This window comes from Staurois parvus, unplaced genomic scaffold, assembly GCF_062004578.1.
Source record: "Staurois parvus isolate SC_StPar_1 unplaced genomic scaffold, SC_StPar_1.0 ptg000799l, whole genome shotgun sequence".
Classification (NCBI taxonomy): Eukaryota; Metazoa; Chordata; class Amphibia; order Anura; family Ranidae; genus Staurois; species Staurois parvus.
This window is the reverse complement of record NW_028318595.1, coordinates 1,818,911-1,836,944: the sequence shown is the minus strand read 5'-3', so window position 1 is coordinate 1,836,944 and position 18,034 is coordinate 1,818,911. Positions and strand designations below refer to the sequence as shown.

Genomic DNA, 18,034 nt, shown 5'->3' with positions numbered 1-18,034 from the left:
CAGACTCTAAAATAAATGGTAATGAAATCGCACCAGTGTCTATATCAGTGATAATTTGAAGTCGCACTTTAAATGGGACAAAATCGCACCACTTTAAAATTGCATTCAATGTGAACCAGGGCTAAGAGACCTGTGCAACGGCTGTGACATCCTTGCGGCTTGGCCATTCAAACGTCCAGGGCCCGCGAACCAGGGAGGAAATAAAATGCCAGACAAAAAATGTGCACTTCTTTTTTTAATGAACCTGCAGAACACTGCACCGTCAATCGTGGGGGGGGGGTATTGGGGGGCAGGCCTGGAGCATGTTACACCCTAAATATTGGTGTAATGTGTAACATGCTACAAAAGGTGAACTTAACTAAAGGCTGAAGGTTTTTTACCTTTATGCATTCATAAAAGTTACAACCCTTTTGTGTGCAGATCCACACCAAGCATGCCCAATACTTAACTGAACCCGATCTCGATCCAGCAATGTGCAGGAGAGCAGCAGCTCCTGGCTTTCTCCCTCTTCATTGGCTCAGACACAGCAGCGGGAGCTATTGGCTCCCTCTGTTGTCAATCACAGCCAAAGAGGAGGTAGTTGGGGGTGGGGCTTGAGCCTCATTCTGTGATCAGGAGCGAGCATGCATGACTGCAATTGGGGCACTTGGCTGGGAAGGAGGCAAAAAGAGGAGGATCAGTGTTGCGCTGTGTAAAACCATTGCATGGAACAGGTAAGTAAAACGTGTTTGTTATTTTTTTTTTTTTTACGTTTCTCTGTAGTATCACTTTAAATGACTCTATAATCTTATGGGAAAAAGTTTGTTAAAATGAACGGTCTGGTAATAGGGTCTCTTTAAATGTTTTTTTTTTTTTAACCATTTCAATACCGGGCAATTTTACCCCTTCCTGCCCAGGCCATTTTTCACGTTTCAGCGCTCTCACACTTTGAATGACAATTGCGCGATCATACAACATTGTACCCAAACTAAAATTTTATCATTTTCTTCACACAACTAGAGCTTTCTTTTGGTGGTATTTAATCACCGCTGGGGTTTTTATTTTTTGCTAAATTAACAAAAAAAGACCGAAAAGTTTGAAAAAAAACACGTTTTTTTTTTGTTTCTGTTATAAAAGTTTGTAAATAAATAATTGTTCTTCATAAATTTAGGCCGAGATGTATTCTGCTACATGTCTTTGGTGAAAATAACCCAAATTAGGATGTATTTTTTAGTTTGTAGGAAAGTTATAGAGTTCACAAACTATGGTAAAGATCTGAAAATTGATCAATCCTGAAGTACTGACAGGCAATCTAATTTCTTGAGTTCCAAGAATGTCAGAACAGTACAGATATCCCCCAAATGACCCCTTTTTGCAAAGTAGACAGTCCGACGTATTTTATAAGAGGCATGGCGCGTTTTTTTGAAGTTGCATTTTTTTTGTCATAATTTTTCAGAAAATTAAAAAATTAAAAAAATTATTTTCACTATTTTTTTTTTACATACTGTCACCAGTGCAGTACAGCGTCATCATATAACTGGCATGGCGGTGAACAGGGACACTGACTGGTGACAGTATGAAAAAAAAATATATATATATTTTTTTTATGATTTTTAATTTTTTATTACATTTTTTGTATTTTTTTTTAAGATTTTTTTTTTATAATTTTACTATGACCAAAGTAGTACAATGTTACCATAGTAACATTGTACTACTGTGGGGAAGTGATCAGTCTTTTTTTTTTTTTTTTTACACAATTTGTTTATAGCAAAGAATTACTTTGCTATAAGCAAGCATTTATCAGAATGAAATCGATTCATTCAGGTTTTTTTTTTTGTGCTTAGCTGTGATTTGGCCACAGCTAATCACATGACATGTGCATGTGACCTGCTGTGACCATTCACAGCTAGGCACTAGTATACAATGGATGGCATGAATGAAGCCATCCATTGTATACAACTGTCATGTGACCTGCTATGATTGGGTCACAGCAGGTCACATGGTACCGGCAACGGGGGCCGGTACTCAGATCTGTCATTGGCCGTGTCCGAGGTACACGGCTGGTGACAGATTGCGCCGCTGAGCGGCTCTGCAACCGCGCAAACTGCGCATGTGCGGTAGCACGCCAAATGGCGTGCACCCGGAAAGGTGAAGCATTTTTGCCGCCACCAAACGGCTATAGGCCGGGCGGCTAATGGTTGATAGGTTAGAATTCATGTCTTAATATCTTATATCTTTTAACTCTTCCACATCTGGTGTGTATATTTGGCACATTACCATCGGTAAAGATTTATTTTACTGGATAAGGCCTTTAAACGGGTTTGCCATTCTGCTTGAGCACCAAAAGCCCCATCCTGAAACTTCTCCATCCTGAGAAAACTCTTCTAGTTCACAAAGCTCTTCTGAGCCAGCAAGACTGGCGGCCGGCTTCTCACTATCGGGTTAATCTACTGCGAAGCGCTTCTAACAGCAGAGTAGAAGCTGATCCTTTCAGAGAGAGAAACTCATTTTTCACCTGTCAGATTATTGCTCATTCCCCGTCTGCACGCCTCGCCTGTCAGAGAGGCCGGCTGCTCCCCATAATACAGGACTATTACAGCGGAATCCTCCAGACAGAACGCAGAGAGGGAAAAAAAAATCCACTTACATTTCTCTCTCCTTCAGTGACACGGGTTTCATAGCAGTATGCCAGCAGCACATCGATCAGACCTAGGTACGCCAGCTGCTCCGCTCGCTTATCCAGCAGATAGGACTTGTTGGTGAATTTTCTCAGCTGCTCCTTCTCCTTCTCTGTAAACGTAACTGTGCAGGGTGGAAAGGGCAAAAAAATTAAAATTTTGGCCATGGAAAATTTGACTCCATACAATCAATAAGGTGCCCATTTATAGACTAATCAAACGCACAATACTAAGCTATCCCAAAAGAAAATAAATATCGCACTCAATCAGGTTGGACGAGACTTTGATCTGAAATATGCAGTTCTCATCCTCTACATTGGCCATATATAGACCCTCCTTTTCTAGAGCAGCCATATATACTGTCAGCACCCTCATAGAAGTGAATTGTACAGGTCAATCACCCTGCCACCATGGGTCCCATTAACAGTTCCATCCATCCAAAGCTGAGAAGGGGTGCAAAAATAAGCCGTGGAAGAGGGTGCAGAGGTGAGCTGTGGACAGGGGTTAGCAATGGCCAGGGGTGCAGAGGTAAACTGTAAAAGGAGGGAAGTGTGCGAGAGGGGGTGGGATGGGGCATTGTTGAAGAGCTGAGATGGCACAGGTAGAGAGTGAAATGGTGAGTTGCAGACAGGACTTTATGGAGTTAAATTATTACTAAAGGCTTGTGTTATACTTAACAGGTCTGTGCAGCGGATTTGCACGGATCCCCCGTCGGTGCTTCTGGCCCCTCCCCCTACTGAGTGCCCCCAACAGCAAGCCTCTTTCTAGGGGGGCACTCAAGTAGGCTTGCTCCCGATCCGCTCTCCTGCAAGTGGACATTTTCCATTCACACACACAGACTGCGGTTCTGCTTGGCCCTGTCCTCTCCTCCTTGGTTCACTGCCTGATTGATAGCAGCATGAACTAATGAGGAACCAGAGACCCAGGAGAGCAGCTGCTCTTATACACATGGCTGGATCGAGAAGGGGCTCACATGCATAGAATTCATGAAGATAAAAAGAAAGCTTCTGCCTCCTTAAACCACTTTAAGAACACATTCCGGAATAGATTTATTGTTAAACCAGTTGAGTGTCACTCTAATATAAATCTGTTACCCAGGTTTACATCAAGACAGCAGTTTTGTGCTCTCGAAATCAATGGCACCCATAAACTGGCAGAGCAACTCCCCAAAATGTTGAGAGGAAAGCAACGTATCAATTTTTTATTGGATTACACAGAGGCAACACAATTCTACAAGGTATTACAGAATACATCCACAAAGACACGTACATCAGTTTGTGCCCCAGGGAAGCTTATAACCTGCCTGCAGCCTGTTTATCGCAGAGTTCTCTTTTGGTCACATCACCCTGTTTGATTTTGCTCTGGTTTATTACATTTCAAAATGGAAAGTTGCAGCACCAAAGTAAGGTGTAGAACTGTGTTTTGGTTAGATTACAAAATTTTGTTTTATAGCATTTTTTTGATACTAGAATCATTTTTTTCTGTATTTTTTACAGGTCTTGAAATAGAGTTGACAAATTACTCAGCACTTTACATATAATTGTACATTTACATTACTCCCGGCCCCTAAGAAGCTCTACAATCACACGCATACATGCACATACCACATATGCCAATTTAGACAGGATCTAATTTCCTGACCAGCATGTCTTTGAAGTGTGGAAGGAAACCCATGCAAGCACATGGAAACGCAGGTAGTGTTGTAGTTGGGATTTGAATAGACAACCTTAGTGTAACAAGGCTGGAGGGCTAACCACTAAGCCACTGTGCTGCTCATAGGAGTCCAGCAGTACATGAGCCTTTCCTGTTTTTGTAGACCGAAAACCTAGAGTGTCCAATCTTTGCGGGGGGGGGGGGATGACATTGCTCCTGTAGACTATAAAGCCGTGTGTAAGACCTTGGTCACAAGGGGCATACTACAGTGTTCACCCTTGCGAGGTCCATGTTTACCGACATGGGGATGTGCAGGCGTTCCATGCATCCCCATGCAGGCAGTTCCATTTCTCTCAATGGGGACGCAGCAGCGACACAAACATGGATGTGAAATTGGGAGCAGCGTCTACATTTGTGCACACACTGCATGCCAATTGACTTCAATGGGACTGCCGGCACAAGGATACATGAAAAACCTGTGCATACCCATACAGGTAAATATGACCCTCACAAGGGCGTATGCAAAAGCATGCCCTGTGTGAACGAGGCTTGAGTCATTTAATATCCTATTTCAACATAAAAATACAGCACCTGCTAATGGTAAATATTGATTATTCACATTAAATAATTTCATTTTATGAAAAACAACAAAAAAAATTCTTTTCTGAAAAAAAATGAAGAAAATATATGCAAATTGACTATAAATTCACATCTATGTCAACTATCCTGTGTGACTTCATCTCAGCTTGCTGACACTCACTGCAACTTCATTAACAGAAGTCAATGCAATGAAGTCACACAAAAATTGTGCCGGAGCCTTTTTCTGAGTCGCACCCATTAGAACAGATTTATCGCCTGTGATGGGGTGCGACTTGTCATGCGACTTTGAACTTTTAAGTAGCATGACAAATCGCACTGGTGTGAACCAGGGCTGAATACATTGGTGACATTATTCGCAAAATAGTGTTCACTGCATTATTCTTAAAGTGACACAAATTTCTAGTTGAAAAAACAAACAATTCTATTAAAGTATGTATTCTTAACTAATTTTTTATTGCTCTCATTATTTATTTATTTCAGGTACTTATATAGCGCCGTCAATTTACGCAGCGCTTTACACACAGTATATATTGTACATTCACATCAGTCCCTAACCCTCAAGGGGCGTACAATCTAAAGTCCCTAACTCACATTCGACATATACATACTAGGGACAATTTAGACAGGAGCCAATTAACCTACCAGCATGTCTTTGGAGTGTGGGAGGAAACCGGAGTACCCGGAGAAAACCCACGCAGTCACAGTGAGAACATGCAAACTCCAGGCAGGTGGTGCCGTGCCTGCGATTCGAACCAACGACCCTAGTACTGCCAGGCGGAAGTGCTAACCATTTAGCCACTGTGCTGCCCTCCATTCTCCTCCAAATCTCCAAGTTCAATATTTTTTTTTTGCTGCCGAGATCTGACTTCCTGTTAGAGGGTGGCTACGTTAGTTTTCCATGGTCCTACTGTACGTAGGAATGTGGCCACCCTCTTTTGCTCACTCCTGAGGTAGACTATGGGATTTGTAGTGTTTATAGAGAGCACTGAACATGACCATAACTAATGAAAAGGGAAAATTAGAGGTTCGAGAGGCTAATATGACAGCACGGGATGCCAGCCAAGGCAGCTACCCAGGGTGCAGTGTAGGCAGAGGGCATAATAGCCCATACCAAGGAAAATGAATTTGCCACTTGGCTAAAAAGGGGCAGAGCTATGTTTAATGGTAGGTGGTGATATGAAAAACAAGCACAATACTACACACAAATACCTAGTTACCCCCCCCCCCCTTCCCCAGGAGAGAAGATGGGTACTGAACACTGAAAATCCAACAGTCTTCACTTCCCTCTGCTACCACTAGGTGTCAGACACATGGAAATCTAAAATTAAACACAACATATGCAGGCTAATGGTTTCTGGATTACTAAAGGGTACCTGATACTTAGTAGAAAGGATAAGGTATGAAGGTATACAATTTTTGGGAGTGGATGCCATATTTGGCTATTCCAATGATAACATTAGTGTACATTGTAAGTATTAAAGCATTCATTTCTCCCTTTGATGCTGATCCCTTCTGCTCCTCCAACACATCACTGCAAAAAAAACAACCAACTAAACAATCTAGCCTCCAAGAGCAGCAATGCATACAAAAAAGGATGGGGATTAAGTGCATTCAAAGGGTGAGTAATATTACTTTTCCAAAATACACTAAGACCCTCCGACAATAACATAAAAAAACAGGTATGCTTTTAACAAAAAAAAAAAATTACTCCACCTGCCTACTACAAATACATTTTCTAATCCATTACCTTACCTATACCGAATTCTTGTGTGCAATGAAATGACAGGTGCACTCTTGAACCAGGTTGCATTCGGGAAATTGTTGGTTTTTTTTTCACATGCTAAAATCCACATATTTTTGTAGAAAATTACTCAGTACCCCAAAACAGCGTGTGTGTGTAAATATATATATATATATATATATATATATATATATATATATATATATATATTTTATTTTTTTTTTTTATTTTTTTTTACTGAAATCCGAGGCCCTGGAGAATAAAACCTCACATGCGTGGCGCAATCACTGTTTATATTCATGTGCAGAACTTATGCATGCATTTGTGTGTATATGGGGGGTGCTTTTTTTTTTGTTTGTTTTTTTATTTAATTTGTTTACACTTTATTTTTTCTTTCATTTAACTTTATTGCTATTACATGGAGTCTAACAGGCCCTCTATGTGATAACACAGGCAGATGACAGGACCTCTTTATGGAGACATCAGGGGTCTATTAGACCCCAATGTCTCCCCCGCCCTCCAACACAGCTAAGCAAGTACAGATCATGCTTGATAAACTGCTTTCCTGGCTACAGTAGCTGAGGAATGACAGCTCTGAACTCGGAAGTATTGACATCCTCGTTGCTTTCGAGTTCATTTGTTCCTGGTCCTCAATCTCCCCTGGATATAACTATTAGGGAGATTTGCAATGGACCCGGGCTCCCCAGAGGAATGGGTGGGGGTTCAGTCCTTCGTACTACCATAAAAACAATAATCCGCCAATTGGCTGGGGAAAAAAAAACAATCAGCAAGTTTGTTTCAAAGGATATGTTCACCTTTAAAAATAAATAAAAAATTAAATAAAAATAATAATAATGCACACGTTTGTATTTACTTTTTTTTATATATTTTTTTTTTTAATGTAGGATCCTGTAAAGCATTTCAGCTGCGATCAGCAATGCAGTGCTCCTGCAGACTGTCAGTATAAGCTGTCTGTACCTTGTATGTGCAGGCAGTTACTGCATGACAGGAGGAATCAATGGACTACAGGGATGCTCACCAGTGCCCTCACAGTCCAATGGGAACTACAAGCTGTCAAGCGCAAAGGCTGTCGATACTTCATTCATTCATCCACAGAATTTTGTGAATGAATGACGCAGCTGTGTGAGCGAAACCCTTCACGGCCATGCTCTTTTCAAAGTATTACAGCAGGGAGAAGATCCCCAATCCGCTTTCATAATAAAAAGGGGAATCGGGTGGAGAGTTGCAAGAGCAGGAACATGTTACATGTTGCACCCTAAAAGTGGGTAGAACGTGTAACATGTTCCGAAAGGTGAATTTATCCTTTAATCACGTCAAGCGCAGGAATATTTAAAAACGGCCTAAGGATGTGAAGAGGTTAAAAGGCAAAACTGGGCTATATAGAAACCCGTACAGGAAGAATCAAGGTGGTTCCAAACTGCCCGCTGCAGTGTGGCTGCAGCAGGAGTGCAGCACAGTGTGGTCTTCACGCGGGTTATCCACGCTTTCCCATATACTTTTATTGGATCTGGCGTTTTTGGTGCGTTTTCTGAAAGCGCAGGAAGGATGCAGCATTCAGGACATTTGGTGCGCTTTCAGAAAACGCAGCAAAAATGCCTCATCTAATAGAAGTCTATATGAAAGCACAGGTAACACACACAAAAGACATGGGCACACTGCGCTGCATTCAAAGCCACCCTTACGTAGGCTGCAATCAGTGATCACATGCAGAGTAGTAAGCAAGATGTCACTTCTGACATCATTGCTTACTATGTGTGAAATCTGTGAATGATCACAGAGGTCACATGGTACAAGGCTATTCACAACAGCCTTGTACCATGTGACAAGCTGTGACCAATCACAGCTCACATAGTAGTTCTCAATGGCTGCAAGAATGCAGCCATAGAGAAGGACAAATGATTGCTTTTACATCCTTTATGGGTGTAAAAGAAATCGGTGTAAAAAAAAAAAAAAAAAAAAGAATAAAATCTTCATCACCCCCAAGTACCATGGTGACACTGTACTGCTAGGGTGATAGTATGTAAAAAAAATAAAAAATATAAAAAAGAAAATGTTTAAAAATTATAATTTTTGGTTATAAACTAATTTTGGTTATTTTTTTTTTTACTAAAAATATAACAGAATAAATTTTGGCCAAGATTTGTGATGAAATACTATTTATTTGCAAAATTTTATAAGAAAAACAATTTTTTTAAAAAAAATTTTTGGACTTTTTAATTCACATAGCAAAAGAAATAAAAATCCCAGGGTGAATAAATACCTCCAAAATAAAGCTTTATCTGTCTCAAAAAAATGCTAAAAAATTCATATGGGTACAGTGTTGCATGACCGTGCAATTGTCATTCAAAGTGTGATAGCACTGAAAGCTGAAAATTGGCCTGGACTGGAAGGGGGTAAAAGTGTCCGGTCTGGAAGTGGTTAAAACTGAATAGCTTCAATACACTGTAAATCACTGTCCTGAAACAAGTATGCAGTTTAGGTGTTTAGCTTCAGTCTGGCTTTCCTGAACTGCCTGCTTGTTTCCGGACAGCAAGATTATTATTATACAGTATTTATAAAGCGCCAATGGTTCGCTCAGCGCTGTACATTACAAAGGGGGACAGAACATGTGACAGAACAATACCAATACAATGCAAAACATGAGGGGATCGAGGGCCCTGCTCTTTCAAGCTTACAATCTAGGCTAGGAAGATCATACAGAAGCCAGTGATAGCCAAACAATTAGCATTTTCCGCAACAACCACCCCCATACTTTTCTCGGTATGGTGCCATTTTGCCATTTCATTAGCCCCAACTCACCACAAGCAGAAACAGACCTCCGTTCCAGAAAACAGACCTCCTCGGTGTTATATCTGACTGATGAAGACATGACATCACTGGGCTCCAATGATCTGCCTTCACTAAACCTTATTTATATGACTTTCTTTTACAGGAATTTATTTATACAATGTCCTGGGAGGAATCGCTGGATAGAACTTAGCAACGTTTATACTTCACACAATACTTCACACTTGGTATTATAAGTCACATTTGGTTTTCATGACCCACCGACCTGTGATTCTATAAAGTCATGGCTTTCCTAAGGACCTGTAACATCATTACAAAACAATGATGTGATGCAAAGGTCAGCACTTCCCCACAGTGCACATCTCCATCCATACTCTCCAGACGCTGAAATTCACCATTCCTGACATAAGAGTTGAACTCCAAACACACGGCTGAAATTCAAATATCTACCAAAGGATTTAAAATTTTCTCCAGCTTGTCCTGACAGTTCTGCAGGGACAGGTTAGTCACCTTGTATTTTTATACTGCGGTTCAGCAACACAGCCTGGTCTTCCTTCAACTTCCCTGCAACTGGACTGTGAAGGAAGAGCAGCAAACAGATGAGGTCAACATTCTGCTCTCTGTCTGTCACCATATCTGCACATGTGAAAGCAGTGGATTGGCTGCAGGGGCCTGCAAACTAAAGCCCATGGGCTACATCCGGGCTGCTCTAAGATTTTATCCAGCCCATAGCTAGAGTCAGTGGCATATCTTCAGACTAAGGATTCAGATCAATTGATCTCCCCGTCTGATGGAGAATGAATGATCACAGAGGTCACATGGTACAAGGTTATTAACAACAGCCTTGTACCATGTGACAAGCTGTGACCAATCACAGCTCTCACAGTATTTCTCAATGGCTGCAAGAATGCAGTCAGAGAGAAGGAGAAATTATTGCTTTTACAGCCTTTATGGGTGTAAAAGCAATCAGTGTAAAAAACAAAACAAAAAAAAAAATCTTCATCACCCCCCACAATTAGTACAGTGTCACTAGGGTGACAGTATGTTAAAAATAAAACAAATATAAAAAATAAAATAAAAATTTTAAAAAACATTTTTGAAAAATTATAATTTTTAGTTATAAACTAAAGGTTATTTTTTGTTTACTAAAAAGATAACTGAATAAATTTTGGCCAAGATTTATGAAGAAAGATTTGCAAAATTTTATAGGAAAAACACTTTTTTTTCAAAATGTTTGGACTTTTTTATTTATATAGCAAAAAAAAATAATAAAAAATCCCAGCGGTGAATAAATACCACCAAAATAAAGTTTTATCTATCTCAAAACAATGCTAAAAAATTCATATGGTTACAGTGTTGCATGACCGCGCAATTGTCATTCAAAGTGTGATAGCATTGAAATCTGAAAATTGGCCTGGACAGGAAGGGGGTGAAAGTATCCGGACTTGAAGTGGTTAAAAGAGGTGGTTTCAGGCAAGGCTCAGCTGGATTCCAGCATGGTGTTACTATGTGTGATTGTGAACTGTGTCCCGAGCACAGAGCTCTCAAAGATCATTAAGCGCTCATGAAACAAGGAAAGAAAGGATCACCATGGTATGACTGGCAGAAGCTTGGGCCAGGCACAATGTTTGCTGACCAGCGGGGTAAAGGGAACAACCTTAATCAGACACTGTACACGGCAACCATGGATACCATGAATACACCCAAACAGTGGACCTTAACCCAAAATGAGGATTTGCTATGTTAGATGAAATGTTCAAAAAAGTTAATTGTGCATAAGCAATACTCTTAAAATTCAACATTTTGCCTTGAATTCCTTCTATGAAATAGCAGCAGCAGATACTCCTGTACCTTGAGCCTCATTGCTGTATATATGCAGTGAGAGATCATCAAAAGGCACTGAGATTTGGGGAAGGATCTGGTGATGTCGCTGTTTGTGCTGCTCACCTCTCTCTTTGCTGGAAAGGAAGCTGTACCTGAGGACCTGCAGTACAAGAATCTCCCTGCTCCTTCATCCTTTATCCTGTGAATCCTCCGCTGCCCCTGTGCTTCCCTGCTGCTTGTTGAATATTCCACCACCAGTCATCAGATCCCCTAATCATCAGGAGGGCAGCTCTGACATCAGGAAGCAAAACTTCTGCTACCATGACTGAGTCTCACAGAGACACGGAGGGAGATTTACTAAAACTGGAACATACAGAATCTGGTGCAGTTGTGCATAGTAACCAATCAATGTCTAGGTTTTATTTTCAAAGCTTAATTCAAAAAGCTGAAGTCAGAAGCTGATTGATTGCTATGCAGAGCTGCACCAGAATTTGTGTGCTGCCGTTTTAGAAAATCTCCCCCCATACAGTGGAACAAAAAATATTAAATCAATAAATCGGAAAATAAGATCAGCTGCAGGGATATCACAGGTAATACAAGGGAATATTCCTCTGTCTTTTTTGGTACAGCTTTCACAGTTCAGGTCCTCTATAATGGGAAAGTTCACCCTTTCACAAAAAATGTAATATCTCCTAACTCCAAATATCCTGGCCATCCCTCCAGACTGGATACACATGCTGCTGGTGTAGTGGTCTGTGCACCATACACCACAATACACAGCCCCAGAGTGACCTCCTGCTCTCTAGCTCCCTTGTCTCCTTCTCCCATGCTCGTCTCCAGGACTTCTCCAGAGCTTACCCCATCCTCTGGAACTCTCTACCCCAATTTATCAGACTATCGCCTACTCTGCTCACTTTTAGGCAATCTCTGAAATCCTCTCTCTTCAGGGAAGCCTATCCTGCCCTCAGCTAATAATGGAATCTTCCACTCCTCTTACCAGTCCATCCCCCACAATTACTACCTTTTGTACCACTAGCCCCTCCTTCTTAGATTGTAAGCTCCCAGGATCAGGGCCCTCCTAACCTTCTTGTATTGAACTGTATTGTTGCTGTATTGTCTCCCGTTATATTGTAAAGCACTGAGCAAACTGTCGGCGCCATAAATCCTGTATAATAATAATCTATCATAATGATCACAATGGCAAGCATTCATTGGTCAGCATGACCATGTTGACCAGTGAGAAGCACTTCCATCTTCTGGAACACCCTACCTAAAGAAGTCTCAGATGCACTTCTCATTGGTCATCCCAGTCACGAGGCTGTGATGACCAATGAACTCTTGGCCAGTATGATACTACAGGGATGTGTACTGTGGTGTACAGAACTCTACACCGGACGTACTGAGCATCATGATCGCTATGTGCAGCGGCGTCCAGTGGAGTGGCCAGAATGTTTGGAGTTCGTTCACCTTTCAATTTTCCATGAGAAGGTGAACTTATCATTTAAGGATCTTATAGGAAACCTGTCTGCTTAAATGCATTTCTGCTCCTCTTTTGCACTACTTCACCGGTAAATTCCCCGACATATCTTACCTCTTTTGTCCTCACTTTCTGGGGAAACATTTGAGGTTCTCTTCTGTATCTCCTCCCACCAGGTTTTGTAGTTCAGCAACTGTTTAACAGTATCGTCTTCAAAGAGGTCAGCTCTGCAAGAAACAACAACGTCCTTTCAACCGTGTACAGTCAGCAAAACGCTTAACAAAAAAAAAAAACAGAAGCAGCCTTGAATGAACTCTGACGTAAAGAAAAACCAGAACACCGCTTTAAAACACCAAATTAAAAAGTAAAGTTTTTGTTTTCCACTCTTTACGCACAGATGTTTTATGGCAATTTAACCAGTTGCGCTCCAAAGCCATTCAAGCTACATGTATTTTCCAGATAATGGCTTTGTTAGTATTTAAGATACAGAAGTGGCGCCATGAGATTTTTTTCTGGGGGGGCTGCAAATAGGGCTTTTTTTTAGGTGGTATTTCCTTTAAAAATAGTTATTCATTTTCTAAATTTAACCCCTTGCAGCTGTACCTTTAAATAGCATCTGACGCTGGAGGCTAGTGAGTGGAGCTTGCGATCAAGCACTCACTGTGATTGGCATGCACTGATGATGTAATTGGGAGCCTTGCCTATCAGCTGTCAATTGTGGGTACTTGATCTGTGTACAGAATGCCTCCAGGTTGCCATATTGCATTGCATTTTTGCAGAACATTACAGCACTGCAGATTGAAATGTAACAATTTTTAATCACCTTTAAATTACAATACGACTGTTGTTGGAATTGAACATGCTGTATTATTTTTTCTTTTATTTGCATATATATTATTTCCCCACGAAAGTTGAGTTACTCTTTATGGCCCACCTCTGTGCAGATCCATATATGTGTGATGCTGGTGAGAAGTTAAAAAAAAAACAAAAAAGGTAAATAGAGAAAAAAATATTTTTTAATATTTTTTTTACTATAGTGTATTTAAAAACTAGCATACTGCAGAGAAGGACCTTTGTTCTGTGTGTGTAAGCAGTGGCCTCTCTGCATAGGTCCAACATGCTCCTTTACTGAGTCAGAGTCAAAGCTTAAGTTCTCCAATCAGCAGGTAGCAAAAGGTTTGCCGATTGGTTAGCTCTAGCCCTGGAACAGCAGGGGGTGTTTCGGACCTCTGCAGAAAGGCAACTGCTTCCACGCAAAGTTATGGAGCTTGGGTGGGGAGCGGTGGGGTTGATCTGCAGTCCTGTCCTAGGATGAAAGCGCAACTCCCCCAGTAAAGCAAATGAGCGTTGTCACCTGGAAACATTACCCTGTGTAAGCCACCACCAGGGTCAGACTGACCATTCAGGTACTTGGGCACTGCCCGAGAGCCCAGGGTCAGTAGGGGGCCCCATGAGATGCCCCTAGTACCTTTCATAGGGTTTTTGGGTGTGGTTTGAGTGTGGGCAAGGATGTAGGGGCCCCATGATCCCCTTTTACCCGGGGGCCCCATGAGTTGTCAGTCCGCCCCTGGCCACCACACCATGTGACATGAAGATTAAACAAGGATAGGTGTTGGCTTCCAACTCTGAAGCAAAGTATCAACAAGTGGAGGTTTCTTCCTTGAAGACAACCTGTTACATTACCTTCAAGGAGCAAAATCATAAAGTCTCTTTATACCCCTTGGAGACACCAGTTTTTTTGACTATTAGTTGGTGTCTCCACCCCCCTTCCCCTTCCTAAATGAAGGCGTACATTTTTTGCCGTTACCAATGATTTATTCTACATTACGAAGGTTTAACTCCAGGGCATCATTTGGCTTTGTGATGGCCCTGGCAGTTGGGTAAAACTTGTCCAGGCATCTCCAAAAGCAGCTAAATCAGCTTGCCAGCAGATACGAATTTTGGGTGGTGTGGTCCTTTAAGCATTCAGGAAACAAAAAAGTAATTCTCTGTTATATTTGATGGATTTGATAATTAAAAAAAAGAAAAACAATGAAAAAGGAAAAATGAACAGATGGAGGAGACGAGGCAGTCAGGATGAGTGAATGATGTCACCAGCAGCCGAGGAGAATTCCTCTGGTGTCCATCAAGCAGATTAAAGTGAGTCAGACAGCGGTGCAGGTTGGCGGAGCCAGGCTGCAGCTCGGCTAGTGATATATGAACAGAGGGCTCTGCAAGGTACTGGATATGTACAATGTAACACGGCACGATGCAGAGCACTGTAGCCATAGTGACACAGAGAACGAAGGAGGGACAAAGAGAGATCCAGAAAGAAGAAAAGACACCGAACGAGGAAACAAAAATATCACTAAAATGGATGAAAAGGATGGACTAGAGTGACCGACTAAAATACATCAAAAGATAAAGAGCAATAAAGATGGTGGAGTCACAATGCCAGGAAAAATATGACAAATGTGGTAGGAGAGGAGAAAGTATTAAAGTGAAGGTGTAACAAAAATAGAAGATAGAGACTAATACATAGAGAGAAGGAAGGCAGATGAGTGAGAAAAGAAGATCAGAGAGAAAGAGGGGGGGAGAGAAAAAATGAGAGGGGGGGGAGAGAAAGAAAATGAGAGGGGGGGGAAGAGATAGAGAATGCAGTAGAAAAATGTGAGGGAACGAATGAATATGAATGAGGGAGAGAATGAATGAGATTGGGGGGGGGGGGGGGGGAGAATATACATGAGAGATAATGAAATATAAAATGAGGGGGGGGGAGAGAAAATGAGAGGGGGGGGAAGAGAGAGAGAATGCAATAGAAAAATGTGAGGGAACGAATGAATATGAATGAGGGAAAGAATGAATATGAATGAGGGAGAGAATGAATGAGATTGGGGGGGGGGGGGAATACATGAGAGAGAGAGCGCGCGAGGGGGAACGGCGGAGAGAGGGAGAGAGAGCGCGCGAGGGGGAACGGCGGAGAGAGGGAGAGAGAGCGCGCGAGGGGGAACGGGGGAGAGAGGGAGAGAGAGCGCGCGAGGGGGAACGGGGGAGAGAGGGAGAGAGAGCGCGCGAGGGGAAACGGGGGAGAGAGGGGAGAGAGAGCGCGCGAGGGGGAACGGGGGAGAGAGGGGAGAGAGCGCGCGAGGGGGAACGGGGGAGAGAGGGGGAGAGAGCGCGCGAGGGGGAACGGGGGAGAGAGCGCGCGAGGGGGAACGGGGGAGAGAGCTCGAGAGGGGGAACGGGGGAGAGAGCGCGCGAGGGGGAACGGGGGAGAGAGCGCGCGAGGGGGAACGGGGGAGAGAGCGCGCGAGGGGGAACGGGGGAGAGAGCGCGCGAGGGGGAACGGGGGAGAGAGCGCGCGAGGGGGAACGGGGGAGAGAGCGCGCGAGGGGGAACGGGGGAGAGAGCGCGCGAGGGGGAGAGAGGGGGAGAGAGGGGGAGAGGGGGAGAGAGGGGGAGAGAGGGGAGAGAGGGGGAGAGAGGGGGAGAGAGGGGGAGAGAGCGCGCGAGGGGGAGAGAGGGGGAGAGAGGGGGAGAGAGGGGGAGAGAGCGCGCGAGGCGCTCTCTCCCCCGTTCCCCCTCGCGCGCTCTCTCCCCCTCTCTCCCCCGTTCCCCCCTGCGCGCTCCCTCTCTCCCCCGTTCCCCCCTGCGCGCTCCCTCTCTCCCCCGTTCCCCCCTGCGCGCTCCCTCTCTCCCCCGTTCCCCCCTGCGCGCTCCCTCTCTCTCCCGTTCCCCCCTGCGCGCTCCCTCTCTCCTCTCTCCCCGTGCTCTCTCCCCCGTTCCCCCTCGCGCGCTCTCTCCCCCTCTCTCCCCCGTTCCCCCTCGCGCGCTCTCTCCCCCTCTCTCCCCCGTTCCCCCTCGCGCGCTCTCTCCCCCGTTCCCCCTCGCGCGCTCTCTCCCCCGTTCCCCCTCGCGCGCTCTCTCCCCCCTCTCTCCCCCGTTTCCCCTCGCGCGCTCTCTCTCCCCTCTCTCCCCCGTTTCCCCTCGCGCGCTCTCTCTCCCCTCTCTCCCCCGTTTCCCCTCGCGCGCTCTCTCTCCCTCTCTCCCCCGTTTCCCCTCGCGCGCTCTCTCTCCCTCTCTCCCCCGTTTCCCCTCGCGCGCTCTCTCCTCCCTCTCTCCCCCGTTCCCCCTCGCGCGCTCTCTCTCCCTCTCTCCCCGTTCCCCCTCGCGCGCTCTCTCTCCCTCTCTCCGCCGTTCCCCCTCGCGCGCTCTCTCTCTCATGTATTCCCCCCCCCCCCCCCAATCTCATTCATTCTCTCCCTCATTCATATTCATTCTTTCCCTCATTCATATTCATTCGTTCCCTCACATTTTTCTATTGCATTCTCTCTCTCTTCCCCCCCCTCTCATTTTCTCTCCCCCCCCCTCATTTTATATTTCATTATCTCTCATGTATATTCTCCCCCCCCCCCCCCCCCAATCTCATTCATTCTCTCCCTCATTCATATTCATTCGTTCCCTCACATTTTCTACTGCATTCTCTATCTCTTCCCCCCCCTCTCATTTTCTTTCTCTCCCCCCCCTCTCATTTTTCTCTCCCCCCCTCTTTCTCTCTGATCTTCTTTCTCACTCATCTGCCTTCCTTCTCTCTATGTATTAGTCTCTATCTTCTATTTTTGTTACACCTTCACTTTAATACTTTCTCCTCTCCTACCACATTTGTCATATTTTTCCTGGCATTGTGACTCCACCATCTTTATTGCTCTTTATCTTTTGATGTATTTAGTCGGTCACTCTAGTCCATCCTTTTCATCCATTTTAGTGATATTTTTGCCCCCTCCCTCTCTCTCGCCCCCTCCCTCTCTCTCGCCCCCTCCCTCTCTCTCGCTCCCTCCCTCTCTCTCGCTCCCTCCCTCTCTCTCGCTCCCTCTCGCTCCCTCGTTCCCTCGTTCCCTCTCGCTCCCTCGTTCCCTCTCGCTCCCTCGTTCCCTCTCGCTCCCTCGTTCCCTCTCGCTCCCTCGTTCCCTCTCGCTCCCTCGTTCCCTCTCACTCCCTCGTTCCCTCTCACTCCCTCGTTCCCTCTCACTCCCTCGTTCCCTCTCACTCCCTCGTGCTCCCTCGTTCCCTCTCGCTCTCCCGTTCCCTCTCGCGCGCTCTCCCTCCCGTTCCCCCCTGCGCGCTCCCTCTCTCCCCCGTTCCCCCCTGCGCGCTCCCTCTCTCCCCCGTTCCCCCCTGCGCGCTCCCTCTCTCCCCCGTTCCCCCCTGCGCGCTCCCTCTCTCCCCCGTTCTCCCTCGAGGGGGAACGGGGGAGAGAGGGGGAGAGAGCGCGCGAGGGGGAACGGGGGAGAGAGG

The 18,034-nt window shown here is 44.6% G+C and overlaps 1 protein-coding gene across 7 annotated transcripts in view; it reads right to left on the bottom strand.

Annotated features, from left to right (window-relative positions):
* The window catches only part of SHQ1 (SHQ1, H/ACA ribonucleoprotein assembly factor), a 105,291-nt gene that overhangs the window by 43,796 nt on the left and 43,461 nt on the right, over positions 1 to 18,034 (bottom strand). For all 7 annotated transcript variants that reach the window (XR_016306546.1, XM_089654803.1, XM_089654802.1 and 4 more), the window contains exons 7-8: positions 12,875 to 12,987; positions 2,627 to 2,781 (exon numbers count right to left, since the gene is read on the bottom strand). Coding sequence is in view for 6 of the 7 variants with exons in the window: in XM_089654803.1 (XP_089510929.1) it covers positions 2,627 to 2,781; positions 12,875 to 12,987 (268 nt within the window). In the remaining variant the exon portion in view is untranslated. The remainder of the gene's footprint in view (positions 1 to 2,626; positions 2,782 to 12,874; positions 12,988 to 18,034) is intronic.